Source organism: Protopterus annectens, chromosome 5.part0 (assembly GCF_019279795.1).
Source record: "Protopterus annectens isolate FY-2018-M chromosome 5.part0, PAN1.0, whole genome shotgun sequence".
Lineage (NCBI taxonomy): Eukaryota > Metazoa > Chordata > Ceratodontiformes > Protopteridae > Protopterus > Protopterus annectens.
The window spans coordinates 322,594,014-322,609,739 of NC_056735.1; the positions used below are offsets into that span (position 1 = coordinate 322,594,014).

The 15,726-nt window shown below is 43.8% G+C and overlaps 1 protein-coding gene across 1 annotated transcript in view; it reads left to right on the forward strand.

Moving 5' to 3' along the window:
* The window catches only part of POLA1 (DNA polymerase alpha 1, catalytic subunit), a 3,104,727-nt gene that overhangs the window by 36,228 nt on the left and 3,052,773 nt on the right, over nt 1–15,726 (forward strand). The window contains exon 2 of the mRNA XM_044072304.1: nt 9,783–9,907. Within this exon, the coding sequence (XP_043928239.1) occupies nt 9,783–9,907 (125 nt within the window). The remainder of the gene's footprint in view (nt 1–9,782; nt 9,908–15,726) is intronic.

Here is a 15,726-nt window from a genome sequence, read left to right on the forward strand (position 1 = left end):
TTAATTGCTGTTCATATGGGGAATCTTGTGTTTGATCTTCAGGAACCTGCATTTTACAGTGGTTATTAAAACAGTCTAACAGTCTGGCATAGTACCGGTCAATTGTTTCACCTTCTTGTTGGATGCATTGATTAAAGAAAGTCCAGTCTGCCCTAGGTTTCTATTTTTCAGAGATGCGGTCTGTCAGACCTTTTACTCTGGTGTCTAATTCTGCGCTGCTATATGGGAGGGGTCTTTGTGCAGCGTCACGGGGATTCCAGTTCCCACTTATGTACCAATCTGGCCCTACAATCTGTCTAACTACCTTTTCTAGTTCTTCTCCGTTTAGGTTATAACTCATCCTCATTCCTTGTAAATCTTCTGAGAATTTTCTAAAATTAACCTTTGGATGGGGAATTCCCTCGGTGGCTTTCCGGATGTCTTCTGGAGTCCAAGGTCTATGCACTAAAATAGTTGGGTCCTGATTGTCTTGACCTGCCTGAGGATTGGGTACTTCTATAAGTGGGCATATTTCTTCTTCTTCGCTTATAGATCCTGAATTCTTAACCATTTGCCATAACTCGATGCCTTCATCTGAGTTACCTGCCTTTTTTTGGGACCTGGTCCTGATGGGATCTCTAATTTTAGTCAGTTTTAGTTTCATAATATCTCTATCTTCAGTGACTACAGGATATCGTGGGGGTGGACTAACCTGTTCACTTGCTTCATATTCTGGTAAGGGAGGCGGAGATGCTGATGCTATTACTAAGTTATTGTCCTCCCTTATCTAAAAGCATTGCTTTTGAATTTTTTTTCTTTTGCTCCCTTCGGTTTACTTCCTCAAGCCACCTGTGTGCCTAAGGAATTCCTAATCGTTGCTTTTTTACCCGACCTTTGGAATCGGTTTTGAGCTGTTTGATAACTGAGGATTTTTCTAATTTTCTGTCAAATTCATATTTATTAGCCCATTTTGAATAATATCTAACATTGTCGGCGCGCTGCGACTGCATATATTTTGCGTCTTCCGTTAACGGCGGATTTGGGGGTCTTTTTGTGCAATTATTACCCATTTTGTTCTATCCTTTTATAGTTTCATAGTGTAGTACTAGGCTATCTGCCCTGGGGCATTTGTAAGCCTAGCCATAGTGATGTGGCTTTTGCCACCCCATGAAATGGTACAAAAATGTACAGAATAAATCTAGAATACTGTGCCTCTGTCTAGTAGTGACACAATGAAGGTCCCCTTATATAATAGAATTAGTTTACTGTGCCCCTGTCTAGCAGTGACACAGATGTGACCCCTGGGGTAAACTTACGATCTCCCATCCACTCATCAAGATTTCTCTTGAAGAGAGTCAGTGAGAGGCTCTGCCTAATACGAACTGGGATCCTGTTCCAAAGCATGGGAAGCCTCTAGGTTATGAATCTATCCCTCCAGCATGTCCTATTCATACTTGTGCCGAGGTTTAAGTCTTTAGCTCTCGTGGTCCTGATGGATTTGGATTTTTTTGAGGTGGAGCATGTCCATCAGATCCTGATTGGACATGGCCTTGCACGTCAGGCAGAAATCACCTCTGAGCAGGTGGTATGCTACTGAATAGAGCTGAAGTTTCTTTAGTCTGGCAGAATAATACATATGTTGGAGACCCTTGATCCTTTTGGTGAGGTACTTTTGTGGTCTCTCCAGCTGTTGCAAATGCTGGGTGAGGTACATACCAAATGGGGCATTGTACTCAATCATGGGTCTGATGAGGGAGGAATATAGGGGTACAATGACATCCTTGTGATCTGGATGTGAATCCCTTCATGATGATGTATGCAAGGTAGAATGTTTTTCTAACCACTTTTGGCAACGTAGGTGTCAAATGAGAGGTCGCTGTCTACTTGGGTCCCTAGGTCTCTGATTACTTTTTCCGTACTCAGTGGGTTGCTGTCTGTGATAATTTGTGGGTACTTTTGTTTTTTCCAAAAGGGATGACTATACATTTTTTGGCATTTGGTTTAAGGCCGTGACTACGGCACCAGTTGTCTGTTTCAGTGAGGCCTTTTTGTAGGATGTGTGTGTCTGCTGGTGTATCGACTATGGCACCTAGTTTGCAGTCCTCTGCGAACTTTGTCAGTCACAGCCCTCCCATGTTTGCTTTAACATCTGAGAAATAAATGCCGAACAAGAGGGGTCCCAGGACAGATCCCTGTGGGACACCATTTGTGACTGGCTTTGAGTCTGACATTGCTCCAGCGATTTTTAACTTTATGGGTTCTGTCCTTTAGCCAGTTTGCAACCCATCTAGTGACATAAGGGTTTACTTTTAAGCTGTTTAGCGTATCTATGATGCCTGAGTGGGGTATTGTGTCGAAGGCCTTAGCCAAGTCCAGGTATGCTGTATGGACTGCTTTGCCCTCATCAGTGGCTCTAGTGACTGTTTCGAAAAAGTCAACCAGGTTTAAAAGGCAGGATCTGCCCTTTACAAAGCCGAACTGGGTGGGGTCAAGTGTCTGTAGGTCCCCTATGTCTCTGTTTGAGTTCCATAATGATTCTTTCCATAGCTTTGCAGACCAGGCTAGTTAAGCTTATGGGGTAGTTTCAGGGTCTGTAGAGGCACCCCCCTTGTGGAGTGGGACCACTGTTGCTGTACGCCAGTGTTCAGGTACATATCCTGAAGTAAGGCTAAGGTTAAATAGCATTTTTATGTGTGGGTTTAGCTCCTCTTGGAGTTCACGTAACACGCACCCCGGGATACCATCAGGTCCCATTGATGCTGTGTTTTTTGCTTTGTTTAGGGCGGTTCTCACTTGGACATCTGAGATGACAGGGAGATTACATTCAGCTGGGATAAGTATTTCTTCTTTTGGGGGTGAAGAAGGGGAGAAATTTGCACTGAACCTGTCGGCCAGAATGTTGGCAATATCTGTGGGTTCAGTGTATTTTTTATTGTTGTGAACCAACTCTGAGCATATCTGAGGGTTTCCGCCCAGGTTTCTAACGTAGCTGAAGAAGGCTTTGTGGTTATCTTTAGTGTCCTTAGCGATTTTTCTCTCAGTTTGCCTTGGATGTTTTTATGAGAGAACGTAGTTTTCTGCTAATGTTGATCAGAGATGTCTTCCCTTCATGGGATTTCGCTCTGACGTGCAGTAGCTTCCTTCTTTTGTTATACAATTTGTTTATGGCTGAGGTCCACCAGACAGGACGCTTACATTTGGTGGAGAGGGACTTGGATTTGTTTGGGATTGCATGATCCATGCATTCTTGGAGATGTCCATAGAAAGCATTTGTGAAGGATTCGGCATTGTGGGATGTGGTATCCACTGGCACAGTGGGCTTAAAGGATACCATCTCAGTCTTAAGAAGAGTGAAGTCTGCTTTGAGAAGTTTTTCACTGTGGTCTTTTGTGCTGGGGGTGGAGGTGGGATATGTATATCCAGGGTGATTAGTTTGTGGTCAGATCTCACTAGTGAGGGGTATACTTTGGTGTGGAGCATTTTGTCCCCATGTTTGTGATTATCAGGTCTAGTATATTATCTCCCCTAGTGGGAGAGGTGACTAGTTGTTCCAGTGCATTTGAATTAATGAATTCCAGGAACCTTTGGGCTAGGGTATTAGGGCTAGAATAATGTACCCAATCTATGTTTGGGTAGTTGAAGTCTCCCAGTATGATGGTATTTTGTGATACATTCATATCCTCCAATGTCTTCAGGAAGGCTGAGTGGGGTTCTTGAGATTGGGAGGGGTGGTCTTTAACATGCTACCAGTTGTATAGCAGTTTTGCCTATGGTTAGTTGCACCTGTATGGTCTCTGATGCTTCATGTGTTGCTACTAACCTGGAGGTGTGGGTGTCCTTTATGAATATGGACACTCCCCCTCCCTTTGTGGTTCGGCCCGGGTTTTGGGGCCGAAAAGCATAAGAGGTATAGCTTGGTACCGCTGGGGTGCTCTCAGGAGCCTTGAACTAGGTTTCAGTTACTGCACAGACGTCGATGTTCTCCATGCTGAGGAGTGCATAAAGTGCCTGCATCTTGAGATTTAGACTTCTGGCATTGAGCAGCATTACCCTTAGTTTTGTTCCATTTTTGTTTTCTAAGGAGGTGGGTTTGTCTTTTGAGCCTTGCCTAAAAAAGGCACTATGGGGGTGGCAGGTGCCTTAGCCAATATCCGGAAGCCCAGTGGTGACAGGTGTAAGCCATCCCTTGCGAAGCAGCGTGGCTTGTCCAACATATCATCCCAGGCAGACAGACATTGGATCCCCTTAGAATGACACCAGTACTTGAGCCAATTGTTAAAGCTGATCATCTTGTCTTTGTATTGTGGTATCATTCTTGGTGAGGGCAAGATGCTGCTCCGGGTCAGGGTCATACCAGCCTGGGCTACATAATCAGAGAGCTCCTCTATGTCTCTTTTCATGTAGTCCAGGGAGGTGCGTCTCAGGTTATTCACGCCAGCATGGACAATGACTGAGTCATATTTGTACTTGCTTTGGAGTGACCTGAGTGCGTGTTATGTGGCGGATCCTAGCTCCCGACAGACAGCTCACAGTCACCTTCTCCTTGTTCAGCCTGGTCAGTGGGACATCAGTGTGTCTGACTATGGAGTCACCTAGTACTAGTGTATCAGGCAAGGTGTTTGGCCTTAAGGGCTGCGATTGGTCGACACACTGATTTATTGAAGTATGTGTTGCATGTGTTTTGTTTTGAGGTGGTGGATTTTTGGATGTCTGCTTTGGGAGCCTCTGTTGTTTTGTTAAGTGTTTTATTAGAGCCTCCGAGTATGTCTTTGTGTTTTATATGTTTGGTTTGCAGTTGTGGTAGGTCTATGTGGGACTGGGATTGTTGTGTGTGTGTGTGGTTGCCATCTCCTCCTGTCTGGTCATGCCAGCCCTGAGTTGAGAGAGTTCAGCCTCCAGTTTGGCTATATAGTTGCATCTCTCACATGTATTTGTGTTTGTTGGGAGGAGGAGAGGGTTGTCTGTGTACATGACAATTGTAGCATTGTCTCAAGATACCCAGATTGACTGGCTGAACTGGAGACTACGCCAGTAATCGTTACGTAACTTTTCTCCGTTTTTTAATGTGGTACCACGGATTTTGTTAGTCTCCTCAGAATGACTGCCTACTTATTCTGTTTCTCCTGATCTATGACAAGACAGTAATCTTTTTTGTCCCTGACTTGTAAGAAAAATACAGTCTGACAAAAACGATACACATCCAGTCCCTGATCTAAAACAGAAAAAGTAGATTTGCCTTACCTGAGCCTACATGATTGATCACCGATTCATGGAGACCTGTCCTTCAGTCGCAGATCAGAAAGTGGCTGGCCTCTTTTGAATGACAATTCAGTCGGAGGACTTTCCATATAAGAAGAACCGATTTGGTTTCTTCCCCTTACGGTTTCAACCACCTGGCCGTCTGATCCGAAGTGAAGAGAGGGTTCCGGTCTGAAGGAACCATCTGTCAAAGGAAAAAACTTCAAAGAACAATACACGTTAAGTTCAAGCAAGGCACCCTTTATTACTTGCAGCAAGGAGACAAAGCATGTAGGCACAAGGTTTGTCTGAATTATTGGTGATTAGTATGTTATTCTTATACAGTTCTCTTCCTGTCGCACATAAAATGTTACTATTCTATTGCTGACGTAGTTAGACACAGCTTTCTGTATGTTCTACAGAAAATGTTGCTAGACTTATTGCTGACTAGGTTAGATTATTTGCTAGCTTGCAAAACATTTTGAGAAAAAACAACCTGGCCTTGGGCTTATTTTAGCCCATTTTAACTTTTCAATTCTTCAATTGTACTGTTCTAATACATGTGTTACATTTTGTCTAGATTCAAGGTACATTTCTAGCTTTATTACAAGTAATGCTGACTATGGTTTATACTTTCAAGCGTGTCTTGTTTTCTTTATCAATGCTTCTAGCAGCTGCATACTTTCTCAAAGCATAAGCAGAAATGAATATCTCTCTAAGTTTCATGACATTAGCAGAAATGAAATGCTTCTTGTTAAGTTTCTAATAGCCGTGCAGATTCATGCAGTGTGAACAGAATAAATGTATTAACCCTTTTAAACCTGAAATGCACTAAGCATACATATTACACATTTTTCTAACACAAGCTCTCTCACATTGTGCCTTACTTGTTACGTGGGTATTTTACTCTAATCAGTGCCATTTTTAATTTGAAGGAAGCAGCAGGTGCAAAATAGCTACACCTCAATGAGTTGAATCCTTCCCCTTCTCGGTTAGTGTAGATGTGTTGAGAACAATAATTTTTCATATCCTAGTTTCTTCAAGTGATGGAGCTAACATCAGCTTGTGAAGGAAGCCTTTATCACTCACATACTCAAAACTTCTTTAGATCCTAGCCTGTAATGGATTTGTGGATCTTTTTCAGGAAGTTTTTTGGATTCTCCATAGTATTGAAATGCCTATTCATCATGAATTATCATCTTTTGGCTAGAGACTAGTAGCACTATTTGGTGATTCTCCTTGATCTCCCTGCAGCATTTGATACCATGAACCATGGCATCCTGATAGAACATTTGCAATTTATTTTGGTATCTTCTTTACGGTACTAAAGTGGTTACTCTTGCACCTCTCTGGCTGTACATAGTATTTGCTGTGGTATCTGTTCATATTCTTTCTCTCTGGATTGTAAAGTTCTACAGGCTTCAATCTTGGGCCCTCTGTTTAAGGTATCTATGCTTTTACTTTGAGACTTGCCAAGGTAGAAGGGCCTGGCCTGGCATACTAGAGTTATGCCGAGGAGAGTCAAGTCTATTACTTTTACCCAAGATAATATGCCAGGTTTGTTTACATCTGCTGAAGATTTGGAAGCCATGCGCTCTAATTTCAAATCTTTTTTGAAACTCAATCTCAAAAACCAAGGCACAGACAGCTATTGCATGTTTGAGAAACTATTCTGCCTCATTCTTGCCCAATTTTTATATACTTTGACAATAGGCTTGAATTTATTTGTCTGTTGCGAAGTCCTTTGATTTTCACGGCACCTAAAGGATTTAGCACATATCTCATGCTGATGTCCAGGTTATCGTTTATAAACTGGTCTCCATGAGGTTGGGTTACTGTAGTGCCCTTTACCCGGGACTTCCTAAAACCGAACTGGATTAACTATACATGGTACAGAACTCTAGTGTTTGGCTTCACACTGTTGCATTTCATTACCAACATATTTCCTATAATGCCCAGCCTACACTGGCTTCCTGTGCATTATCAGATCCTTTACAAGTCTTGGTGTATTTGTCTGTTCATGACCTGGGTCCTTCCTACCTGATGGATGTTCTCAAATACTACTGCCCTACTTGAATGTTGCCATCAGCCTCTGAGGGGCTGTTGGCAATTCCACTGGTGAATCTTGCTCCTTTCCCTATCCAGCTTCTCACTTGGGCAATCTCAATCACCAAGGTAGCAAATTCCACAACACTAGTGGTCTTCCAGAGGGTACTTCAGAATGATACCTGATGGCCATGGCATATCATGACATGGGGTAGATAGATTTTGCTGATAATGCTCATCTAACTCTGTTGTGCTTTTTGTTTGTATTTTGCTTATACCTGTTCATTTATTGCTCAGGTGTTTTTGTGGTAATCTCCTTAAGAGGTCCTGGGGCCAGAAATGATGAAGAGATTTTTAAGACCTGGATCACAGCCAGCAGCTCTGACATTAATGTGCTTTGGTCTGTCTGAGGATTTCCATAGGCCTTGCACCTTTACTCCAGTAGAAACTGGAACCAAATGAAGCGCAGGTCTGGCAGTCTGAATACAAGAGAGCAGCCTCTGTACAATAAACACAGGGGTCATTAGTATTTTTAGGTGGGGTAATGAAGTATTAGGAAAACTGTCAGCTGAACCATCAATTGACCAGCTTTGGCTGTCCCATATTATATATACACATACACCTATGATTGTACAGGAGCAGGGAAAGGAAACTTCCTTAACTGTGTGTGTGTGTGTGTCGGGTGCTGTGTGTGTGTGTGTGTCGGGTGCTGTGTGTGTGTGTGTGTCGGGTGCTGTGTGTGTGTGTGTGTGTGTGTGTGTGTGTCGGGTGCTGTGTGTGTGTGTGTGTGTCGGGTGCTGTGTGTGTGTGTGTGTGTGTGCTGTGTGTGTGTGTGTGTGTCGGGTGCTGTGTGTGTGTGTGTCGGGTGCTGTGTGTGTGTGTGTGTGTGTGTGTGTGTGTGTGTGTGTGTGTGTGTCGGGCTGTGTGTGTGTGTGTGCCAGGCTGTGTATGTGTGTGTCGGGGCTGTGTGTGTGTATGTGTGTGTCGGGGCTGTGTGTGTGTATGTGTGTGTCGGGGCTGTGTGTGTGTGTGTGTGTGTGTGTGTGTGTGTGTGTGTGTGTGTGTGTCGGGTGCTGTGTGTGTGTGTGTGTGTCGGGTGCTGTGTGTGTGTGTGTGTGTGTGTCGGGTGCTGTGTGTGTGTGTGTGTGTGTGTCGGGTGCTGTGTGTGTGTGTGTGTGTGTGTGTGTGTGTGTGTGTGTGTGTGTGTGTGTGTGTGTGTGTGTGTGTGTGTGTGTGTGTGTGTGTGTGTGTGTGTGTGTGTGTGTGTGTGTGTGTGTGTGTGTGTGTGTGTGTGTGTGTGTGTGTGTGTGTGTGTGTGTGTGTGTGTGTGTGTGTGTGTGTGTGTGTGTGTGTGTGTGTGTGTGTGTGTGTGTGTGTGTGTGTGTGTGTGTGTGTGTGTGTGTGTGTGTGTGTGTGTGTGTGTGTGTGTGTGTGTGTGTGTGTGTGTGTGTGTGTGTGTGTGTGTGTGTGTGTGTGTGTGTGTGTCGGTGCTGTGTGTGTGTGTGTGTGTGTGTGTGTGTGTGTGTGTGTGTGTGTGTGTGTGTGTGTCGGGTGCTGTGTGTGTGTGTGTGTGTGTGTGTGTGTGTGTGTGTGTGTGTGTGTGTGTGTGTGTGTGTGTGTGTGTGTGTGTGTCGGGTGCTGTGTGTGTGTGTGTGTGTGTGTGTCGGGTGCTGTGTGTGTGTGTGTGTGTGGTTGCTGTGTGTGTGTGTGTGTGTGTGTGTGTGTGTGTGTGTGTGTGTGTGGTTGCTGTGTGTGTGTGTGTGTGTGTGTGTGTGTGTGTGTGTGTGTGTGTGTCGGGTGCTGTGTGTGTGTGTGTCGGGTGCTGTGTGTGTGTGTGTGTGTGTGTGTGTGTCGGGTGCTGTGTGTGTGTGTGTGTGTGTGTGTGTGTGTCGGGTGCTGTGTGTGTGTGTGTGTGTGTGTGTGTGTGTGTGTGTGTGTGTGTGTGTGGGGGTCGGTGCTGTGTGTGTGTGTGTGTGTGTGTGTGTGTGTGTGTGCCCGTTGCTGTGTTTGTGTGTGTCCATTGCTGTGCGTGTGTCCGGTGCTGTGTGTGTGTGTGTGTGTGTGTGTGTGTGTGTGTGTGTGTGTGTGTGTGTGTGTGTGTGTGTGTGTGTGTGTGTGTGTGTGTGTGTGTCGGTGCTGTGTGTGTGTGTGTGTGTGTGTGTGTGTGTGTGTGTGTGTGTGTGTGTGTGTGTGTGTGTGTGTGTGTGTGTGTGTGTGTGTGTGTGTGTGTGTGTGTGTGTGTGTGTGTGTGTGTGTGTGTGTGTGTGTGTGTGTGTGTGTGTGTGTGTGTGTGTGTGTGTGTGTGTGTGTGTGTGTGTGGGGGTCGGGTGCTGTGTGTGTGTGTGTGTGTGTGTGTGTGTGTGTGTGTGTGTGTGTGTGTGTGGGGGGGGGTCGGGTGCTGTGTGTGTGATATATATAATATAGTGTGTGTAATATATGTATAACTTTTTTTTTTTCTCCTTCCAGTTTCCTAGAGGGGTCATACCCTTGTTTTTAATAATGTACTTTTCTTTCTGCAGTAGCAGATAACTCTGAAAGCTTTGCTGCATCACGCTCACGTCGAGAGAAGAAACGAAAAGCTGGACGTGTGGCAGCTCTAGAGTGTTTGAAGAAGGTCAAGGCTGGAGAGAAGGTCAAATATGAGGTAATAAATGAGAATTTGACTGTTCCTTTTGGGTAATTGTACACATGTAGCAAAGTAGATAACATTTGACTATTCTGTGTTTCCTTTCTCTACAGAAAGTGTACATGCACAGAAATAATCAAGTTGCTAAACTGGCCCTGTTTGGGAAACCTTCACTTCTTTAAACTCTGTGCCTGCTTATCAAGCCCTCCCTTCTCTGAGTGCATCCTTTTACTACCGTGCTTACCATGGTGAGATTTGAATTGAGGAAGAGGCTGTCGTCCAAGTTGCCATTTGAGTATTTTCTTTGAGTGGCTTCTAACCCTTCCTCAATAGCTGTCTGAGCTTACAGATGCGAGTGCCTGCTATATCTTCCTCTCTGTGCTGCCCAACAAATGCTACAATAGCTTGGCACATAAAGCTCACGTTCCTGGCTGGTATGCTGCTTATACAGTATTCCACTTTCTGTAGTAGGTGTTGGGACATCGGGTCATACTGGATTTATTTATTTTTTCTCTCCACAGCTGAGTAACTTAACCATCAATTGTTACCAGGAGTTTCTACTTGTCCACAGAGTCTCCGGAACCTGACTAGCCTCCCCCTAGATTGACAGTGTGTCTGTCTCTTCCCCCACCCCTTGTGTGGGGTCATTGAGGAGACTTTCAGCACTTCTGACTCGGAAGGAGATGCAGTGGGTTTTGCTGGTGTGTTATCCCACCTCCTACAGCAACTCTGCCACATCCTTGTCCTCTTTAGGACAGCACCACCCAGCCACATCCTTGGTTTCCTACTAAGATCAACAGTGAGATGTGTCAAAGTGCGTGTAGTCTCCCTGTACAAGGGTGGGCATGCCTAGCCTCACGCTCTCTGGCAGTGAATCCAACAAAATTTCTAGTAAAACATCCGTGTCAAGGCTTTAATTGTAATTACATGAAGGAAATACATCAATAACATAGTCTTCTGGGCCAAAAAAAGTGTATATGCACAGGTTAACCTTCCTGCTTCTCTAAATTATATTGACTCTTGAGATTGTGTATCTAGACTATTTTCTTGCACAATTCTATAATCTTGCTAATAAAATGATTGATTTTGACATAACCAAGTTTTATTTAAATCTGTTGGATTTTTAATTGAACCAAAGTTATTCCGTGAAACAGATGTTTCTCTGTCGGACCACCTGCCACCTCCTCAGAATGGATGAGCTACGTTGGCCTTTCATTCGTACCTTCCCTCTCTAGTTACTTTATTACCTCTGTTGCAAACTGATTTTTCCGTCATGAGGGTCAAAGCACTTAATTACCTTGTACCAGAAGTCAGCTTGTTTAATTAAATTTTTTTTCCCAGCTTAGACCAAAAAGTGTCCAAAATCCTTTAGTGGATGCCAGTTAAAAAAAATGCTCATGTGATTATTTGAAGATGGGCATATTTGCTTTTGCAGTCCCAGACTAGTGCTTCTGTCTGTGTATTTGCTAGCCTTTACTAGCCATTGACTTGTGCAGTTCGTAATATGCAAGAAGGTGATTTGCCTGCTGTATCATTTAAGACCGCTTAACAATTTGTGATCTGCTTACTATATGATGTCTAAAGTTAATTAAATAACCAGATTTATTTCTTGATACATATTTTAATCTACAGATTGTTACAGGATTTTGTTGGTACCCTTTGCAGAAAAGTTTGGTATTGCAACATAGTACTTGGCTTTTTATGTTTAGAGTATTTTCTCTTTGACTGATCATGCATATTCTAATAAATCGTTGGTATGCTTCTGAATCAAAATTGTATTACTGAGAAAATTAGTGCATTTCATTGAATATTCAAGAGGCTTCAGGAAGCATTAAAGAATGTAGTAGATGTTTGTATAAACAAAATTGTGGTTTAATGGAAGATGCATGAACATTTTGCTGTTAATCGTGTCTGATTTGAAAGGGGCTTTCTCTGGAGCAGACATGTCCAGCCTGCAGCCCGCATGCGGCCCTCAGAGCTCTTCCATGCGACACTCAACCTCCAACTGCAACATCGATGTATGCATGCCCCAAAACACTTTTTGTTTTTGTGTTTTTTCGCTTCCGTGACCTGTAACTCTAACATTGGTGTGCGCATGTGCCAAAGCACCCTTCTAGTTTTGATTTTTTTGCACCAAAGAAGGGTCAGTGTGTTTACGCCATTATTTTGCGCCGAAGAATATGTGTGTGTGTGTGTGTGTGTGTGTGTGTGTGTGTGTGTGTGTGTGTGTGTGTGTGTGCGCTCTTGATGAAGAGGGACTCTGTATGGATGTTAATAGCCAAGTATGGCGTGAATGCATGCATGAAAGCAGAATGTTTGTGTGTGTGTGTGTGACCGAGAGAGACACATGCACAAAGAAGCTGACTACTGTCAGTCTACCTACTGAACACAAACAAGTTAGCTCACAAATATATTGTACATTAAAAGTACACTTTCATTAAATTGCGGCTTTCCTGACAGGGCGAGTGTTGTATTGAATATGAAGTTATACCTCTCATCTGTATGGATTTTCAAAGAATATCTGGATTTTTGCCTCATCTTCCAATTTGTGTCTTTTGCTTAAGAAATAAAAATTAGTCATTCTAGGTAATGCAGATGTTTTTCGTGTTTCACTGTTGCAGTTATTACATTTGGGTAATCTGCTGGCAGGTTGCCCACAGTCGGCCTGAATAATAAAGTCTTGGGTCATGCGTCAGTTGCTGTCTCCTTCCATGACGTCAGGGGTAGAAAACATGCAGCTGACGTCATTTTATTCAGTCTTTCTTGCCGCACGGTGCCCCAAGCAGAAGCAGTTCGTAAGTGCCGGTTGGCCGACTCCTGAAATTTTCGCATTCGAGTTTCAGAACCGAAGTCTTCAACTAAAGCTAAGTACCCTGTTGGGGAAACTTTTTCTTGCTCCTTACCGATGTCAGTAAAAGTTAATAATTGCATTACTTGTGGGAAGCAAATACTTCCTAAGGATTTTCATTTGTACTATATGCCTTGCCTAGGCCCAGATCATAATGTGCCTTGCTGTCAGTTTTGTGCCAGATTTAACCAACTCACTATTAAGTGTCGGTATATTTTTGCTTCAAAATATTTTGGATCCAGATTTAATTACCCTGAAATGTCGTCTGTTAACAATCCAACTACCAGAGTTCACAAAAAACGCAAAGAAAGAGACAGACCGTCGAGGTCCAAAACCGACAAAGCTTCTCCTAAGCCAGTCGCTGGTTTGCCGGTACTCGGGTGCTTTCGCAGCCACTGATACCCGCTACTTTTGATTCACAGGCTTCTACCGAGACCCATGCGGAGTCCGGTATGCCGCGAGATTCTCAAAGTATTGAACCTGCGGATGTCTCTCCCTTCGATGGGTCTGGGTCCGGAACCGCTGAGCAGGCACCGGCTTCTGAGGGTGTTTTCAGGCCTCAACATTTTTATATAAAACCGACGCCAGCTTCAAAAAACAAGATCAAAATCATCTTCCAAGTTTAAAAACCGAAGCATAAGCCACGTGCTCAGGCCCCTATGTCTAAAAAACAGATTATCAAAATGGCTGAGGACTTAATTACCTTGATCAGGGGTTCCCAACCCCCCCCCCCCCTTGCTAAGAGGCCTAGGCAAGACACTGATTATGAATCTTCAGATCAGGTTTCCATTTCTTCTGATTCTTCTTCTGATCGGGAATTTTCTATACCACCCTATGAGGATTCAGATGCAGAAGAATCCATCCCATCTGCATCTCCTCCTGAGGATTATTCTTTTGGAGAAACCTTGCATACTTTCAGAGAACATTTTCATTGGGAGAGTCAGGATTTCTCTGAATCAAAAAAGAGGCTTGTGGATTTCCTTCTTCCTCAGCATAGGCCTTTGGCTATCTCTCCTGTAGTAGACATTGTTGATGTGTTTTCGGAATCCAGCATGGCTCCTGATTCCCTACCTCCGGCTTCTAGTAAGCCAGACAGATATTACAGGGTTCCTGACTCCCACAAATTTCTATTCAAAAATCCTGCTACTGATCACAGGGTCCCAAAGGTGTAAAGGCCTCTACAGCCAAAAATCCTACTGCCTCTGATAGAGATTCCAGGGCACTGGATAGATGAGGAAAGAAGGCTTATACGTCTGCAACCTTGGCAATTAGGGCCTTAAACTGCCCGTTTCATATGCTTAAATATCAACCGCATCTTATGGGCTTATTGAAACAGAAAATGACGTTGATTTCTGATTGTGTGGAAAATTAAAGAATTGCAGGAATTATTGCATGCAGCAGAACAGGTTGGAAAGCATACCTTGCAATGTGGTTTTGATTCCTTGGAGGCCTCTTGCAGGGCTGCAGTTACTGGATCTGTGATTTAGAAGGCATGCCTGGCTCAAGGAGCAAAATCTGCCTGATCGTGTTAAAGCTAAATTGTTGATTCCCCTTTACAGCATGATACTCTGTTTGGTAATAAGGCAGAAGAGCTTTTAAAGAAAATGGAAGCTAAATCTATGCAAACTGTAAAAGGTTTCTTACAAGTTCAGCCACCCAGATTCAGTAGGCATTGGCCTACTAAAAACTTGTCCTTTCCTGTGTCCAACAGAGCCTCTCAAGACAAATCCAGGTGCACAAAAGGCTCTAGATACCAATCACAGGGTTCTTACAGGTCAAAGCAATGGTGTGCCTCCACTTCCAAATCTGGAGGAAACAAAGCACAACCCTACAGTAAAAAGTCTCAATGACTTCCCTCTACCATCACCAAGCACTTATCTTTTGGCATCCCCCTTTGGGGGGGGGGGGGGGGATTAGCACTTCATGCTCAAAATTGGCAGTTAATTACCCAGGACAAGTGGGTATTAAACATAGTATCCCACGGGTACAGATTCCATTTCCATACTTTGCCACTTCCAAACGGTTGGCCAGATCTGCCACAAAATCAATGGTCAGAGGCTCAGAAACAAGTTACGTCCCTCATGGATATGGGGGCTATTCAACCAGTACCAGAACAGGAAAAAGGACAAGGTTTTTATTCAAGACTGTTCCTGGTACCCAGGAAAGGCAATGCCTGGCATCCAGTACTGGACTTATCGATTTTGAACACGTTCCTGGACATTCCAAAATTCAAAATGCTGACTTTACAACAGTTATTGCCTATGCTGGGCAGGAACGCTTGGTTAGTGACTCTAGACTTGAGACATACCTGCATATCCCAATAAGGGAATCGTGCAGAAGATACCTCCACTTCAAGGCAGGTTTTATGCATTACCAATTCTCTGCACTGCCCTTTGGCTTATCTACTGCGCCCAGGGTCTTTATAAAGTGGCTGGCACCAGTAATTGCATTTTGCAGACAAAGAAGCATACAAATTTATCCTTACCTGGACGACTGTCTCATTCAAGCAGAGAACAAGGCCATTCTTCTTCAACATCTGGCATTTGTAAAAAAGGCTTCTAGCATGCCTAAGGTACACAATAAACGAAAAGAAGCCACAACTGGTACCCTCTCAGAAAATGACATTCCTGGGTGCAAGCTTGAATACAACTGCCCAGATGTCTTACCTTACGCCAGACAAAGGCAACTGACAACATACTTCAAACAAATGGCAACAAAAACCCAGTTATCTGCAAGACAAATTCTGCAGGCTTTGGGGTTCATGGCATCCTGCATTCTACTAATTCCATATGCAAGACTGCATATGAGGAAACTTCAATGGTACCTAAAAAGTTTATGGAGTCAACATTGTCACATTCTGGAAACAATGATTCTTCTCATTCCCTGCCTACAACAGGAGTTTCTTTGGTGGGCAGTGACATGTCACAAAAACAAGGGACTGTCATTCACTCTACCCCCTGCCACCCAAACCCTAACTACAGACACATCA